Genomic DNA, 13,505 nt, shown 5'->3' on the forward strand with positions numbered 1-13,505 from the left:
AAGAAACCGTCTTAATCGAGTTAACAACTTAACCGTCTGAACCCCGAAACCCGCCGGTGGGATGGAAAAGCTCGTTTTCTTTAAACAATCGCCAAAAACTACACCGTTTATCACAGCCAGGAGCTGCAGAAACTGTCATAGTCGTCAGATTTTCAGCTTTCCAACGGACCTCGAAAGCAACAAATAATCCGTTTACTAAACCGTTCATTCGGCTGAGACAAACAGTCACGAGAAGAAGTCTGAGAAACTTGGACTGAACTGCAGGCTGCTGAACACAGAGCATTGAGGAGAGGACAGGAGAGGCTGTCAAACATTTGAATAGCCTCCATTTTCTTATATTTAGATTCCAATTTGCCAATTTTTGACTTCATTGAGGCAGCAGAGAGAGAAATGTGACAGAAGCGAAACATTGCTTGAGGTTCAGAAGAAATTGAAACGTCTCACAATGTAACTAAACAAAGAATTACATTTTCTACAGCTATCTAGCTTTGGGGAGTTGTGGATTCAATGGATAAAAACACCCATGGCCACTGTATCGCTAAGCTTGTGCCATTTGACAAAACCATAAAAGAAAAGAAAATGAACTCTAGAAACCACAAAATCAACCTCATAAACAACTTCTTACAACTTTCAGACTCCACCATGAAGTGGACCAAGTCAACCATACTTCCTGTCTACCAAAAACCTCTGAACACAGAGACAAACCGGAAAACCCTCAAACAATAATCAACAATTGGTCAAATCTGTGGCAGTGGAAGAAATAACTTTCAATTTCGCCCGTTATCGAATGGCACTAAGCAAGCAACACCTCCACGCTCGCACCTGCTCATACATACACATAACTTATACGTTGATCAATTAAAATCATGAGAGGAATTACGCCACAGTGGCTAGTGTGACCTTATTTCATTTGATGCCATAATGTATTCAGTGAAAAAAAAAAACCCAGATGTTTGCACTTAAATTATTCAAGAAAGTAAAGTTCCTTTTGAACAGATGTCACAACTCAAACTCTTTCCCCTCACAGCAGAATGCACCTTATTGTGCTCGTGTTTTTAAAGCTCCTGATGATTTACATCACCAATGTTGTCATTGCTTGCATGGAAGCGGTGGCATCGTGAGCTCCCCGCAGAGTGGCGGTGACAGGCCCGGGCTAAGGATGATGACAAGCCGCCGGCTGACGGGGACTGACGGCCACACACACACACACACACACACACACACACACACACACACACACACACACACACACACACACACACACACACACACACACACATATACAGCTTCAAATGCCCCACAAGCCCTGGGCTGATTCACGGCGCTGCCTCCGTCTACCCATTTCCAGCTCAGCCCGTCTGATAACAGTGTGGACTTGACGGCGAGCCTCTACGGGAGCCATGGTCTGAGAGGATCGCTTGTCGTGGACTCCATTGTTTACCTGCGCCACGCCAATTAGTGCAAGTACAGTGTAGAGCTCCTCCTTGGTCAGCATGCCAGGTGTTGTGCGGTTGGCCGACGCCCAGATTTGCCCCAGTGCTTCCCTGGGAAGTCCTGATGACATCAGTATTGGGTAGAGATTGGCTGTGTCGATCCCTGCCGGAGTCATGGTGAATTCAAGAACCTTCTTGAACATTTCTAAAAGGAGAGACAAACAGAAAGGACAACATTCACGCATGCTAGAAATGGAGTTAAATTCTCTCAAATCTCAATCATAATGGAGATTTATAGAGTTTAATTTCTTTGTACAAAATACAGCATCAAAGATGAATGTCTAAAAACATTATACCGGACATACTCATGTGTAAATGTTTACCTGGGATGAGGCTGTCATTGTAAAGCCAGGCTGGCAGCATGGGCTGAATGTGCTCTTGTTGTGGGTACACGCCTACACCTGCTGTCACACAACACACACACAACACACACACACACACACACACACACACACACACACAGTTAATTGTTGTGTACATGTGATGTCTGGAAGACTCAGCATTTCGTCACGCTCTCCTGCACTGAGTCTCGCCCCGTCAGACATGAGCCAGTTGTGGCTTCAAGACGAGCGGACAGAGGAGCTAAAAATCTAATTTAACTGCTGCCAGTTAATTTTCAGTCCCTTACACGACATCTTATTGATGAGTCTACAAGGCGTCTGTTTACTCAGGCAGCCGCTTTGCACATAATACTCCCATCAGCGAGCAATGAAATGAATCTCATTACAAATCTCACAGGTCTCCGAGATTAGCAAGATTTCCCTGGATGACACGGAAGACACGGACACAGACGAACCAATAACAAAACAAAAAAAAGGAGCACAAAAGTAGCATGCACAATCAGCCTCGGATTATGTTTGGACATCCCTGTTAACCCACAGCAGTCAGCATGCGCCAGAGGTGGTTCTCTGAGAAGGTGTTACGTAGCGAAGGGGAACAAACAGCAGCTTTATTGGGTCACCTCAGGGCCCACGACAGACACGGTCCATTTCCACAACGTGTGCAGAGAGCGGCGACGTGAGAAGCCCCTCTCAACAGGATTTGGTCGGAGGTGACCGAGGTATGAAGCGGGCAGATATAAGAGCAGAGACGTGGCGTAGGAGAAGTTGTAAAGACAGCGGGGAGGACGCCTCAAAGACTCCATTTGATCAAAGAGGCGAAGGAAATCAACAGCAGAATTGTATGTCAGAGTACAGAGGCTACACTACTATGACGACCAGCCCAGAATCTGGTGTAAACCAGTTATGACCCCCAAAAAGGTACAGAATTGTTTGTTAGAAAGAGTAGAAATATTTTCCCAGGAAAGAAAGAGAAGTGCTGCCTTGATTGTGTGCAGCAAAGCAAGGGAGAGAAGAGGAAGACGAGTAAACAGGCACGTCTCTCACCGCTGTCACTACCGGTTTGAGGAGGCGAGTCAGCGGCTGATGGGGGGCCGCTGGGCGCCGACCCCGGGACCTCAGGTAGCTTTTCTGCGACGAAGACCGAACTCAAGTCCTCAGGGGCCGCGGCCCAATTCCTCGCTTTAGTGCTAGAGTGAAACTGGGTTGAAACTTTAGTTCCGGGACCCATTTTAGCCAAACTCTGCTTGGATTTAAAGCTAACCTGTGCCGTCCTACCAGCAGAAAAATCACATGAGGAGAATAGCTTCTCTTCCAGGGACGGGCCTAGAGGGGTGAATGAGGAACAGAGTTCTTGATAACACACACACACACACACACACACACTGACTATACAAAGCAGCTGAAGTTGTATTCAACTAATTACTTAAGTAATATACAGTGAATCAATGCTGTGCATTTCGTTTTTAACCATGTCAAATATATTATCCAACCTGCAATTGATTCTACATCATCGGAAAAAGAAATAAAATCCTAAAATATATTGAAAAAGGCCTGAGGACATTGAAACTGTTTATTCCAGATGCTAAACAACTAGGTCACAACTGTCTGAGGACTGGTGTTGCATCTCTCCGTCCTGTCATTCATAGTCTGGAGACAGAGAGCTGTCACGCAGCAGCTGCTCATCCGAGAGATTAGACGGCGGATGACACACGAGTGTGACAGTCCTCTATCAAACCACAAACAGATTGGGTATCAATGGATGGATTCTGCTACTATATGGTTAAAACCTACTGAGAAAAACTCTCACTTTCTAAAAGGATGAAGCGAGGTGAGTTTCTTATTGATGCTGCGTCCCTGTTTGCCTGTAGTTTGCCTATAGTTTGCCGTGTCTGGTAGCTTTTCGGAGGTTTAGGTAATGAGGTCAGGGCTAGCTGCTGGGCCATCTGCATGCTCTCACACTGTAACACAGGCCGAGGCCAACGGAAAAAAATACGTGCCAGTAAAAATATTCAGCATCTGCAATAAAAGCAGCACTACAATTAAAAAAAATAAAAAATCATCCAGGTTCATTCAAAATGTATATGGCTGAGTATCTACTATGAGGATGGGCAGGGAGGTGTCAACAAAGCAAAAAGACAGTTACCTTGAAATGTAGATTGGGAGCTGTTGTTGACAGCAGAGTGTTGGGTGACAGTGGAAATGGACACAGAGGCAGGAAGGGACTGAGGGAGGGAAGAGGAAGAGGAGGACAGTCCTGCCTTCAAGGAAGGGGAGGAAGGTTGGACTTGGGCCTGAGAGGAGAGGTGGAAGTCGGAGGGAGGGAGCACATTTAGAGGACCCTGGACAAAGTCACTAAACTCGTCATCGTCCGGGGGGGAGCCTGTCACGGGGGCAGTGGACGGAGGCTGGACGAGGGCCCGAGAGGAGAGGCCGGATGCGGAGGAAGTGGAGGAGGACGGAGGGAAGGAGGCGGGGGCGTCTACGGGCCCGTGAAAGTCACTAAACTCATCATTGTCTTCGGACAAAGCTGGGGGGAGGGAGCGAGTGGGGACAGAAGGATGTGGTGGCGATGAGTCTGCAAAAATGAAGAAATAATGATGATGGCACCACACATGACACACACACACACACACACACACACACACACACACACACACACACTGCAATGGAGAATGAAGTGAGATAAAGACTGTATTGTGCACGACCAGAAATTGTAGTAATGCGAATTCAACCAAAATCTTGACGTACAGCATTTAATTAATATTCAGATTGAATAAAATGCTTTTTGGATTGGGAACGTCGGCTGTAATATTGCTTCAGGCTATGTTTGATGCATAACTACAATTTCCTGAAATGCACAGGAATAAGTTATAGTGAGGGAAATCTATAGTCAAAAAAAATGTTTTAATAGACTGACAGCTGTGCAGATGTGAGAGACTAGAACAAATAATGTGATAAAAGAAATGTGATCAACAATCTGCTTTTCTGGCAAAAAGGTTGACTCGTCTGCCTCCAGCTGAGCAGTCGTCATGCTGACCTGCCTCTAATCCAGCTTTCATTCTCAGACGCAGGTATTTCAACTCAGAGCAGATCTGCTGACGGAGAGGAACAACGGGAACAGAATTATCAGAGCGTACAGATGACATCACCGGGGTGAAGGTACCTGGCTTCTTGGTCTGCGATGACGGATTCGGGTACATCTTGGCGTCTCTGCTGAAGCCATCCAGGTTGCCTTTGATCGCCTCCAAGGCATCGTCGCGGCTCTTCTCAGCCGTCTGAGTGCGCAGCAATAGAGGATCAAGAGCTCAGGAGGTTACAAAGATCAGCAGTCGACATGCCATAAGAATGGCGAAATGAACGCTCACCTTGGGCTTGACGCTGCTGAGCAGCCTCAGCTTCTGTTTCTGCTCCTCAAACTGTCTTCTTTTCCGGTCCTCTTCCAGCATCTTCTGCTGCTGCTCCAGGCGTTTTCTAAAAGCCACGAAGAGGAGACATTATATGGAGAGCCAAAGAAATAACGATTAAAAAAAACAAAAAACAGAAGACCTATGGTGTCCGCCTGTATGTGGACAGGGAGCGCTTGTCTGCATCATCGACATATTTAAAAAGTCGATTGAATTACTGCCTCTTGGTTGTATGCTTTTGCCAATCAGTCAAGTCGCATTTTACACCCATGTCTGTCCAAAAGGTCATATCTTTATAATTTGATCCTATTTAACTTTTGTGCCAAATTGCCATAATTAGCCTCTGAATTCTTGAGTCTATCATTTAAAATATGCCAGTTAGGCCTTAGGTGTGTGGGAACAAAACCGTGATGGCGGCCTCTCACACTCCATCTATTTAAACAATGTAGTGCGTTAGTTACTCAGCTGTCTATGCAGATGTGAACAAACACAATGATGCTATTGTAAAGGCGTCTTACTGGTGCTCCTCGGCCATTTGTTTCTGCATGTCCGCGGTGTACTGGGGTCCAGCAGGTCTCATGCTCATAAACTGTGGCTGACCCAAGAACTGCATCCCAGGGGTCTGCATACCGATAGACATCCCACCCTGTGAGATGCAAAAAAATAAAATAAATAAATAACACAGACAGCAGCTGAGACATGCCATAATCAGTTAAATCTACACAGCAGGGTTTCAGTATGTATTCGTAAATGGAAGCAAACAAACACAATAGACAAACGCAGACTCAAGAGCAAGCTCACCTGCATAGGCATCGCCCCTGCGGGCATCTGTCCCCCAAAGTTCATTCCCATCATGCCCTGCATGTTCGGTTGCATGACCGGAACCATAGGGAAGCCCTGCTGTTGCTGCTGCTGCTGCTGCTGCTGCTGCTGTTGCTGCTGCTGCATGGGTACCATGCCTGCAGAAACACACACAAACACTGTTATAATACACTGTAGACACGGCTAAGAACAATGTGTTTAATTACTATTTGAAGCATGAGTACGCCCAATTTAAAAGTACACTGAAGACAACTTAATACAATCCAAAAAAAGAAACCTCTAGAGACTGGACATGATTCGGTATTGCGAATCAATTTCCTAGACAGCTGGGAAAAGACACAGGCTCAGCAACAAACAAATCTATTTTTCTGGTGACTACAGTGACAGCTCGGAGAAAAGTGTCTGTGTTTGTTTTTCGCGGATGCTGTGTGAGCTGACAGCCGGCTCCTACCCCAGCCTCCAGATGATTCACTATTCTACGGCTCCACCGGTCTGAATAAGTGGCTTGCTTAGGTGGCTACACACAATGCACTTAGTCTAAAATGACATTGCTAATGGGAGCATGTAACGGCCCCTGAGAGTGGTGCGTGGATGGTTTATCGGGAGTGTTACTGCAAAGTCAAGAGCCTAAATATGACAATGCACGCGCAGCTAAATGATCGTACATATGAGGCCCACAATGCACTGCTCGGGGCACAGGGAACAAAAAAGGTATGAGCTCCGACGGGCTGAATCCTTGCCGCTGCTTAATTCTGCCGAAGCACTTATGGTGATCTTAAGTGGCAAAGACCAATTGTTAATAGGACAGACTAATAAGAAGTATAATGACTAATGAAATCCATCACAATACAAACAAAGAGCCTTCAGCTTTTGGTGATGAAACTGGTCATTCATATTCATATTTTCAAAAAGTCAGCCTGAAAGAACAGGCTGGTGGTACTGACTGCAGAATGACTCACCTTGTGGCGGTCCCAGGCCCCCTCCAACAGGATACATGAAACTAAAGTGAGAAAATAAAGAGAATTGCAGGTAATGAGATTCAAACTGACGCACGAGTAAAGAAGCAGACAACACCTTTAGGTGAGCTCCAAACACTCATCATGTCGACAATGCAAAGTAGGAATCAAAAATCACAGACCTTCTATCCTGTGATTGTAATCTGTGCTGTAGAACAATACATTCAAAGCTAGGATAAAGGCTGCCATACACATATATCATATCATATCATAGGTATGATGCAATACGTATAACACAGTAGTAGGAGGTAAAAGACTAAAGCCAAAGAAACTGTATTTGACTAAATATGGTGATTGCTTTGAGTCAACATAATTCAAATGATTTAATTGGATGTGGTTCCATTGGGCAAATGTCTGGGATCGTAGTACATCTGATTGATTTGCTGTTGGCATTCATTGATCAGCAATGAGCATTTATTCACATAGACCAGGGTGAATTTTCAGACACTGATCCTTTTAAAAATGTAACATTAATGCCTAAAAAAAAAAAGGCTGAATAATTGATGCAGTTTCATTTCCACAGGCGACTTGGACTCACTGCGTCTGTGCTGAGAATCAGGCCTTTAAGAAAACAAGCAATCGTTCCTACAAGTCGGCCAAGTCTCTACTCACCAGAGCCAACACACACACACACACACACACACACACACACACACACACACACACACACACACACACACACACACACACACACACACACACACACACACACACACACAGGCCGTCGGCTATTTGTCAAATAACGTATTACAACCCAGTGCTTCAGGCCGGAGCTGATGATGCAGAGACAAACAGAAGAAAGAGCCGGCCGGGCCTCTGTGTCCCGGACTGACTCTAAGCTGAATTTGATCATCACTAATCCGACTGGTTGACATTATCATACGGATAACTTTAGTACCAACACAACTGTGCGAACAAAAGAGAGGCAGGGAACTCATCATCAGGCAGTGCAAGCATTCACCAAAGCAATTACCAAGTCCCTGTGGCAAATGAGGAACAACTTAGAACCAGAGTTCTAAAATGTACTTTTGTAAGCTATGAAAGTGAAGTGTTGAAGTCTGTACACTGGGGCTATAACTAACGATTACATTCGTTATCAATTATCCTTTTTGATTATTTTTTTTAACTAATCAATTTAGTCTACAAACTGCCACAAAAAGGTGAAAAATGGTGCTGTAATGCGTCTGCATTACTTGTTTTTTTTCTGACCAACAATACAAAAATCCATAGATAATAAATGTGCAGTTATATTAAACAGAGAAGAGCAACAAATTTGGGCATTTTTGCAACTAAATCACGAACAAAAAGATGAAAGAAAAGTGAATTTTGGACTTACATTCATCAGGTGGATACAAACACTATTCAAAAGTGAGGCTTCATGTCTCTTGCATGTGTAAACAGGCCACTGCATGCTAAGAAGTCAACTTTATAACGTGATAATATGGCAACGGGGATCGTGCTTACAGCTCGTTACTGCTGCCCCCATGTGGCCCAAAAAAAACAACAATGTAGGTTTAAATAAAAGGGGCGACTAGAGCAATGCCTTCACAGAATGAGCCTTTGATATGATTTGATGTTATAAATCAACAGGCCTGATGGTGCTCGACTTGGGAGGTTTCAGAGTCGCATCTGCTGCCTGTAAGATTTGCAGCTTAAAAGCATTTACAGGAGCGCCGCAGCACTGCTGCCCACACCATCCTGCAGCAAACGGCAGGTCACGGCCGGGCAGATTAGCACAGAAGGAGATAAGCAGCGATAGCAGCTGTGGAACGCCAGCGCCTTGTAAAAGGCCCGTAATCATCCGACAGCTATCGTCAGACGGTTTTTTTGAAAGCTGGGAAACAGAAGGCAGGGTGAGGAGATTCAGTCAATGTCATCATTACTGAGGAAGCTCAAAGGAAAAAATGATTCAAGCTTCTTCTGCAGCTTCTCTCATAGAGGAATATAGAGTAGGTTTGACGAGAACTCGCTGAAAATGGAAATACAGACTTAGAGCGTCATGTAGCCAGTTCTCCAAAACTGACGATTGGGCAGAGAAGATTTCTCGTTTGACATTTAAGAGGTCCAAACGTGTGACAATCACACGGCCTGTTGAGGAAATACGCATGGAACCAAATATCAGCTGTCACAATAGAAGCTGATATCAAGCATTTCTGTCACTGTCTCCTTACAGACACCTCTACTGCATCTTTGACTTAAATTTACTCCAAACACCTTCAACGCTGAGCTGCCAAGCCTCCGTTTTCAAGCTGCACCACTGCTCCACCTCCTGGCTTTTCCACTCTGGCACTTTAATTTATTATTGCTGTATTATCATGTCTGTCTGACACACACACACACACACACACACACACACACACACACACACACACACACACACACACACACACACACACACGATCCACAACTTAAAAATCCATAAAATCCACTTTCTCTGGTACAGTATACATCCTTTACGTTTATGAATGTAAATATGATACGGTGACTTTTCTGAGACAAATAAGTTGACAAACTTTGTTCATGGACCACAAAGCCTGACAGGAATGTCTGTTTCTTTAGTAATCCAGCAAATGAACTAAGACACAAGTCCAGGTCCTTCATCAAATAATATAAAACTCCTTTAAACATGAAATACTGCAATAAGAACAGTCCTGCTCATTGATTTGCAACACTGCCCACAATGGCCTAACACACACACACACACACACACACACACACACACAAACACGCCAACATGACAGTAGACGGTATAATTAAATTATAACACTTTTGTGTGTCACTATTACCGGCACATTCCTGTCTGACTAAATACTTGAAGTCACTACCTCCTGCTCTATACTGCTGTTGTTCAGGTCAGTAACTGTCCACCAGACATCAGCAGAGTGATCAACACATAAGAAGAGAACTACAATTACCTCCAGGTCTTCACATTACACCTGCTTTTTTTTTTTTTTTTTTTTTTGAGGGCTCTGGTTTCACCTGTCAGATCAGTATCACCTGTTCATTTATTATTCAAACTGCTGGAGCTCAGCTTTGAAAGAATCATGAGGCAGGTGTATCGCCATCATACTGCTCTAATAACACACCTGTACATCTCCTACAACTACATATTGACCGGATAGAGATGAGAGACATGCGTGACAGGCTTTACTTTGCAATTTAGTAAATAATTATGAATAAAAAAAAAAAGACAAGTACAGCAGTGTGGCTGCGGAAGAGAAGTTGTAGCTTATGTGTTAGAAGAGAACTCTTGTAAGTTAAGGTTAGCTGCTCTTTGCTGGGTCTTCCCTTCCCTCCTGCTCCATGTTTTAAATACACAACCACGTAACAACACGATACTAAACAGCCTACCTACATGGCCGAGCACGCAGTACTAACAAAGTTGACGAGGCCAGATTGTAACAGTATCGGTCGCGCACAGGCCTGTCTGTACAGGTGCTAGCTATTTTCCTGACAATGCTACGGTTACAAGAGAGTAATACGGATTTATTTTTCGATAAATATCCGGGTGTAACACTGGACACCGTGAGCTGCGTGCACACTAACGGTCACACGAGACGTAACACGTGGCATGCGTTAATATAGGAACATGGTGGCATTGTTTTGGTCCACTCTCGAGCACTGGACAGGCAGCAGAAACCAGCTAGCTAACGTTAGCTGACACCTGACAACCAGCCATCTCATCATCTCCTACAAACAAAAAAAACCCAGCATTTAATCGCCGTCTTTGAGGCCCGTCTGTTAGAATAGCGTGTCGCTAAGAGGCACTCAGAGGTGGATATTTCACAAAGTTGTTCACGTTCTAGCGAGAGAGTTGGTTTTAAATTGAATACCTGCCGCCTCCCCCTGATCCTGGCCGCAGCGCCATCTTGATAACAGCAGTCACTGGGAGGAGATGACGTCAGCAGTGATGGTGGCTGAAGTGAGGGCTGTGCTGCCCTGAGTTCCGTCTCTCGGGCACAGCTCACTTCCTGCTCCATGCTGATCCTCATGCTCTACCTACCATACCTGTGGAATTATTCAGGAGCATAGCTTGTTTTTTTGGAGGGGGGGGGGGGGGGGGGGGGGGTACTTCATTTCCTTTCTCATTCTTGTGATTTTTATTAAGCATCAATTTTGAATATTCAAATAGTACTAATCTCCTGTAGTACAAAAGTACTTTTGTCATTTACAATATCATCCCTGCAATATCGTCCCTGCAGAATCAACATACACATTGCACATTGGATCAGGGTAGAATAAGCCCAGATCTGGGTAGAATGACGGGCTGATCTTTTATCTGGAATACAACCTGCTCCGGAGCAAAGTGGGAAAAAAAGCAGCAAAGGAGGCAAACTGAATGTCATAGACCTCGAGCCATAGTGGAGTTTGAGTATAAAGTAAAGATGATACTCGTTTAGACTTCCTGCGAGGCAGAACACAGGACCCGAGATTCCCACACATTTTATGATTTTGCTGCAATACAAGCTATTTTCCAGCAGATGTCAGTGTTAAGCTGGTTTTCAGCTTTGTTTCATGTAAAGTCACACACAAACAGGATCTGGGCTCTTTATGATACAACCTGTACGCAGCGTGTACAGTCTGACACTGGATGGGTAGAGTATATCTAGAAAGACTTAGCATTTGTTATTCTGGACAAGAAGCATGATTATGGATAATTGGGTTCTGCATGTCGCAGCAGATGGAGTTAGAAAACTATTAAAGCGCCCCTGATTTTCCTGCAGCACACCCGCCCTTTAATTAAACCCACAAATTTCCCCTTTAAAAAGAAGTAGCTTCAAAGTGACAAACACATTTTCCACATCACTAAGATGTGCTTAATGATGCTTATGTTAAGTGCAATATCCCAAAATGCAGTTCACCCAGTACTTTTATGAAGCAATGACGTCTGCTTCGATTAAGGTTTAGTGTGATTTTTTCCCCACTTCACCACGAGTTTAGCTACACACGGTACAGCCACTCATTGGGAACAGCCAACATTTCTGATCTGGACTTTTTACAGTTTGTGTTGTAGTATTTTTAATATATTTTTGTATACTTATGAGCCAAAGTTATGCTAAATTGATGATGAATGGCAAAGACAACAGCAGTTCCATTCTTAAACATTTCACATTTAAATGACATTCTTTTTAAGTGGTAAACAACATTCAATCTGTCTTCTTAAACAGCCATAAATCATCACCTGTTTTTCTGCAAGTGTATATATTACTCTCTTAGGCAATTTATTTGAAATGTGTCATAAGTATATTACGAATATTGATATTTTTTATTGCGTTCTGTATTGCACACCTATTGTGTCTGTCCCCTGATGTCTTGTCCAACATTTTTACCGGCTGCTTGAAGCATTGAGGCCATTGTGCATCCTGACAGAGTGATTCACTCGGCAATTTCATTGTTACACCAATGACAAGGTGGAGCAACAAGGAAAAGCCTCTCTGGCATTGTCTTATAGCGGGTGTTGTTGTGAAAGATTTACAGCTTGATGAGAGCAGTGTATGGCAGCCGATGACAAGCCTGGCTGCTATCCATCACCTGGTCTGCCCTCACGCTTTCCAATACCTCTGCGTTATTCAACAGCAACGATTCAGAGTCCATATGCATGACAGAGGGACTAATGTGGCCATTTAGGCTGCATAGCGACACATAGAAAAACAGCAGTTTTAGTTTCACATATGAAGATGACGGTCTTGGAGAGAAAAATGTTGTTTTTACAGTACTTTACGCACATGATGAAGACCGTGTGGAGAGTGTTTTTCTTGTGGATTTAATTTATTTTTCATCTTTTCATCTTTCATCTTTCTCTTTCACAGTCAGTCTAACGGGACAGAGCTGCAGCTATAATTGAGGACACTGAGGTTGTGTCCTTGGTAATTGTTTTGTGAATTTTTGCGGGTATATTTTACAGTTTAAAAAGGTTGTCATGGCAGGTGTTTTACAGACTGATTCCACTATGTTCAGACTCAAAGGTATCATTTCAAAGTCACATTTCACTATTTTGAGTCCAACATGAGCAATTTGATAAAGAGCTATGTCTGGTGTTGAAACCTGGTGCCTATATGGACCAAACTACATATGTTCTCGGTATCGTCTCTAGGAAATTGTTTAGTTTTTTTTAAATGGCCTGATTTTATACTCTAATCTTACACATGTTGGGATTTGGAGGCTAATTCTGGACTTTAGCATCATTAACTTTGAAAGGTTTAAATATATTCCATTCTGCTTCGAAACAGCACTAAGACCAAAACGGTCATCGAGAAAGAAAATATAATTGATCAGTCGTATCAAAAAAAATGAATGATTTTTTTAAAGTAATAATCTCAAAGATTTTCATTTGAATAAATGTCTGTTAAGTCACTATCTATCGCTGAATGAGGTAATACAATTCTGATTGAGCCTCTGGCCCACTGATGAAAGCCTTTGCATTTGCAG

At 43.7% G+C, this 13,505-nt stretch overlaps 1 protein-coding gene across 8 annotated transcripts in view; it reads right to left on the reverse strand.

Annotated features, from left to right (window-relative positions):
• Nucleotides 1-10,946, reverse strand: part of synrg (synergin, gamma) — a 32,513-nt gene extending 21,567 nt beyond the window's left edge. For 2 of the 8 annotated variants that reach the window (XM_068715502.1, XM_068715485.1), the window contains exons 1-10: nucleotides 10,910-10,946; nucleotides 7,020-7,060; nucleotides 6,040-6,197; nucleotides 5,757-5,884; nucleotides 5,200-5,305; nucleotides 4,998-5,109; nucleotides 3,978-4,409; nucleotides 2,879-3,157; nucleotides 1,817-1,897; nucleotides 1,442-1,638 (exon numbers count right to left, since the gene is read on the reverse strand). In XM_068715502.1, the coding sequence (XP_068571603.1) occupies nucleotides 1,442-1,638; nucleotides 1,817-1,897; nucleotides 2,879-3,157; nucleotides 3,978-4,409; nucleotides 4,998-5,109; nucleotides 5,200-5,305; nucleotides 5,757-5,884; nucleotides 6,040-6,197; nucleotides 7,020-7,060; nucleotides 10,910-10,944 (1,569 nt within the window). In that variant the 5' untranslated portion in view covers nucleotides 10,945-10,946. The remainder of the gene's footprint in view (nucleotides 1-1,441; nucleotides 1,639-1,816; nucleotides 1,898-2,878; nucleotides 3,158-3,977; nucleotides 4,410-4,997; nucleotides 5,110-5,199; nucleotides 5,306-5,756; nucleotides 5,885-6,039; nucleotides 6,198-7,019; nucleotides 7,061-10,909) is intronic. The other 6 variants (XM_068715542.1, XM_068715532.1, XM_068715494.1 and 3 more) reach the window with 5 other exon arrangements.
• Between the last annotated feature and the right edge of the window lie 2,559 nt (nucleotides 10,947-13,505).

This window comes from Cebidichthys violaceus, unplaced genomic scaffold (assembly GCF_023349555.1).
Source record: "Cebidichthys violaceus isolate CVI_PGR_0920_01 unplaced genomic scaffold, fCebVio1.0.p SCAF_1, whole genome shotgun sequence".
Lineage (NCBI taxonomy): Eukaryota > Metazoa > Chordata > Actinopteri > Perciformes > Stichaeidae > Cebidichthys > Cebidichthys violaceus.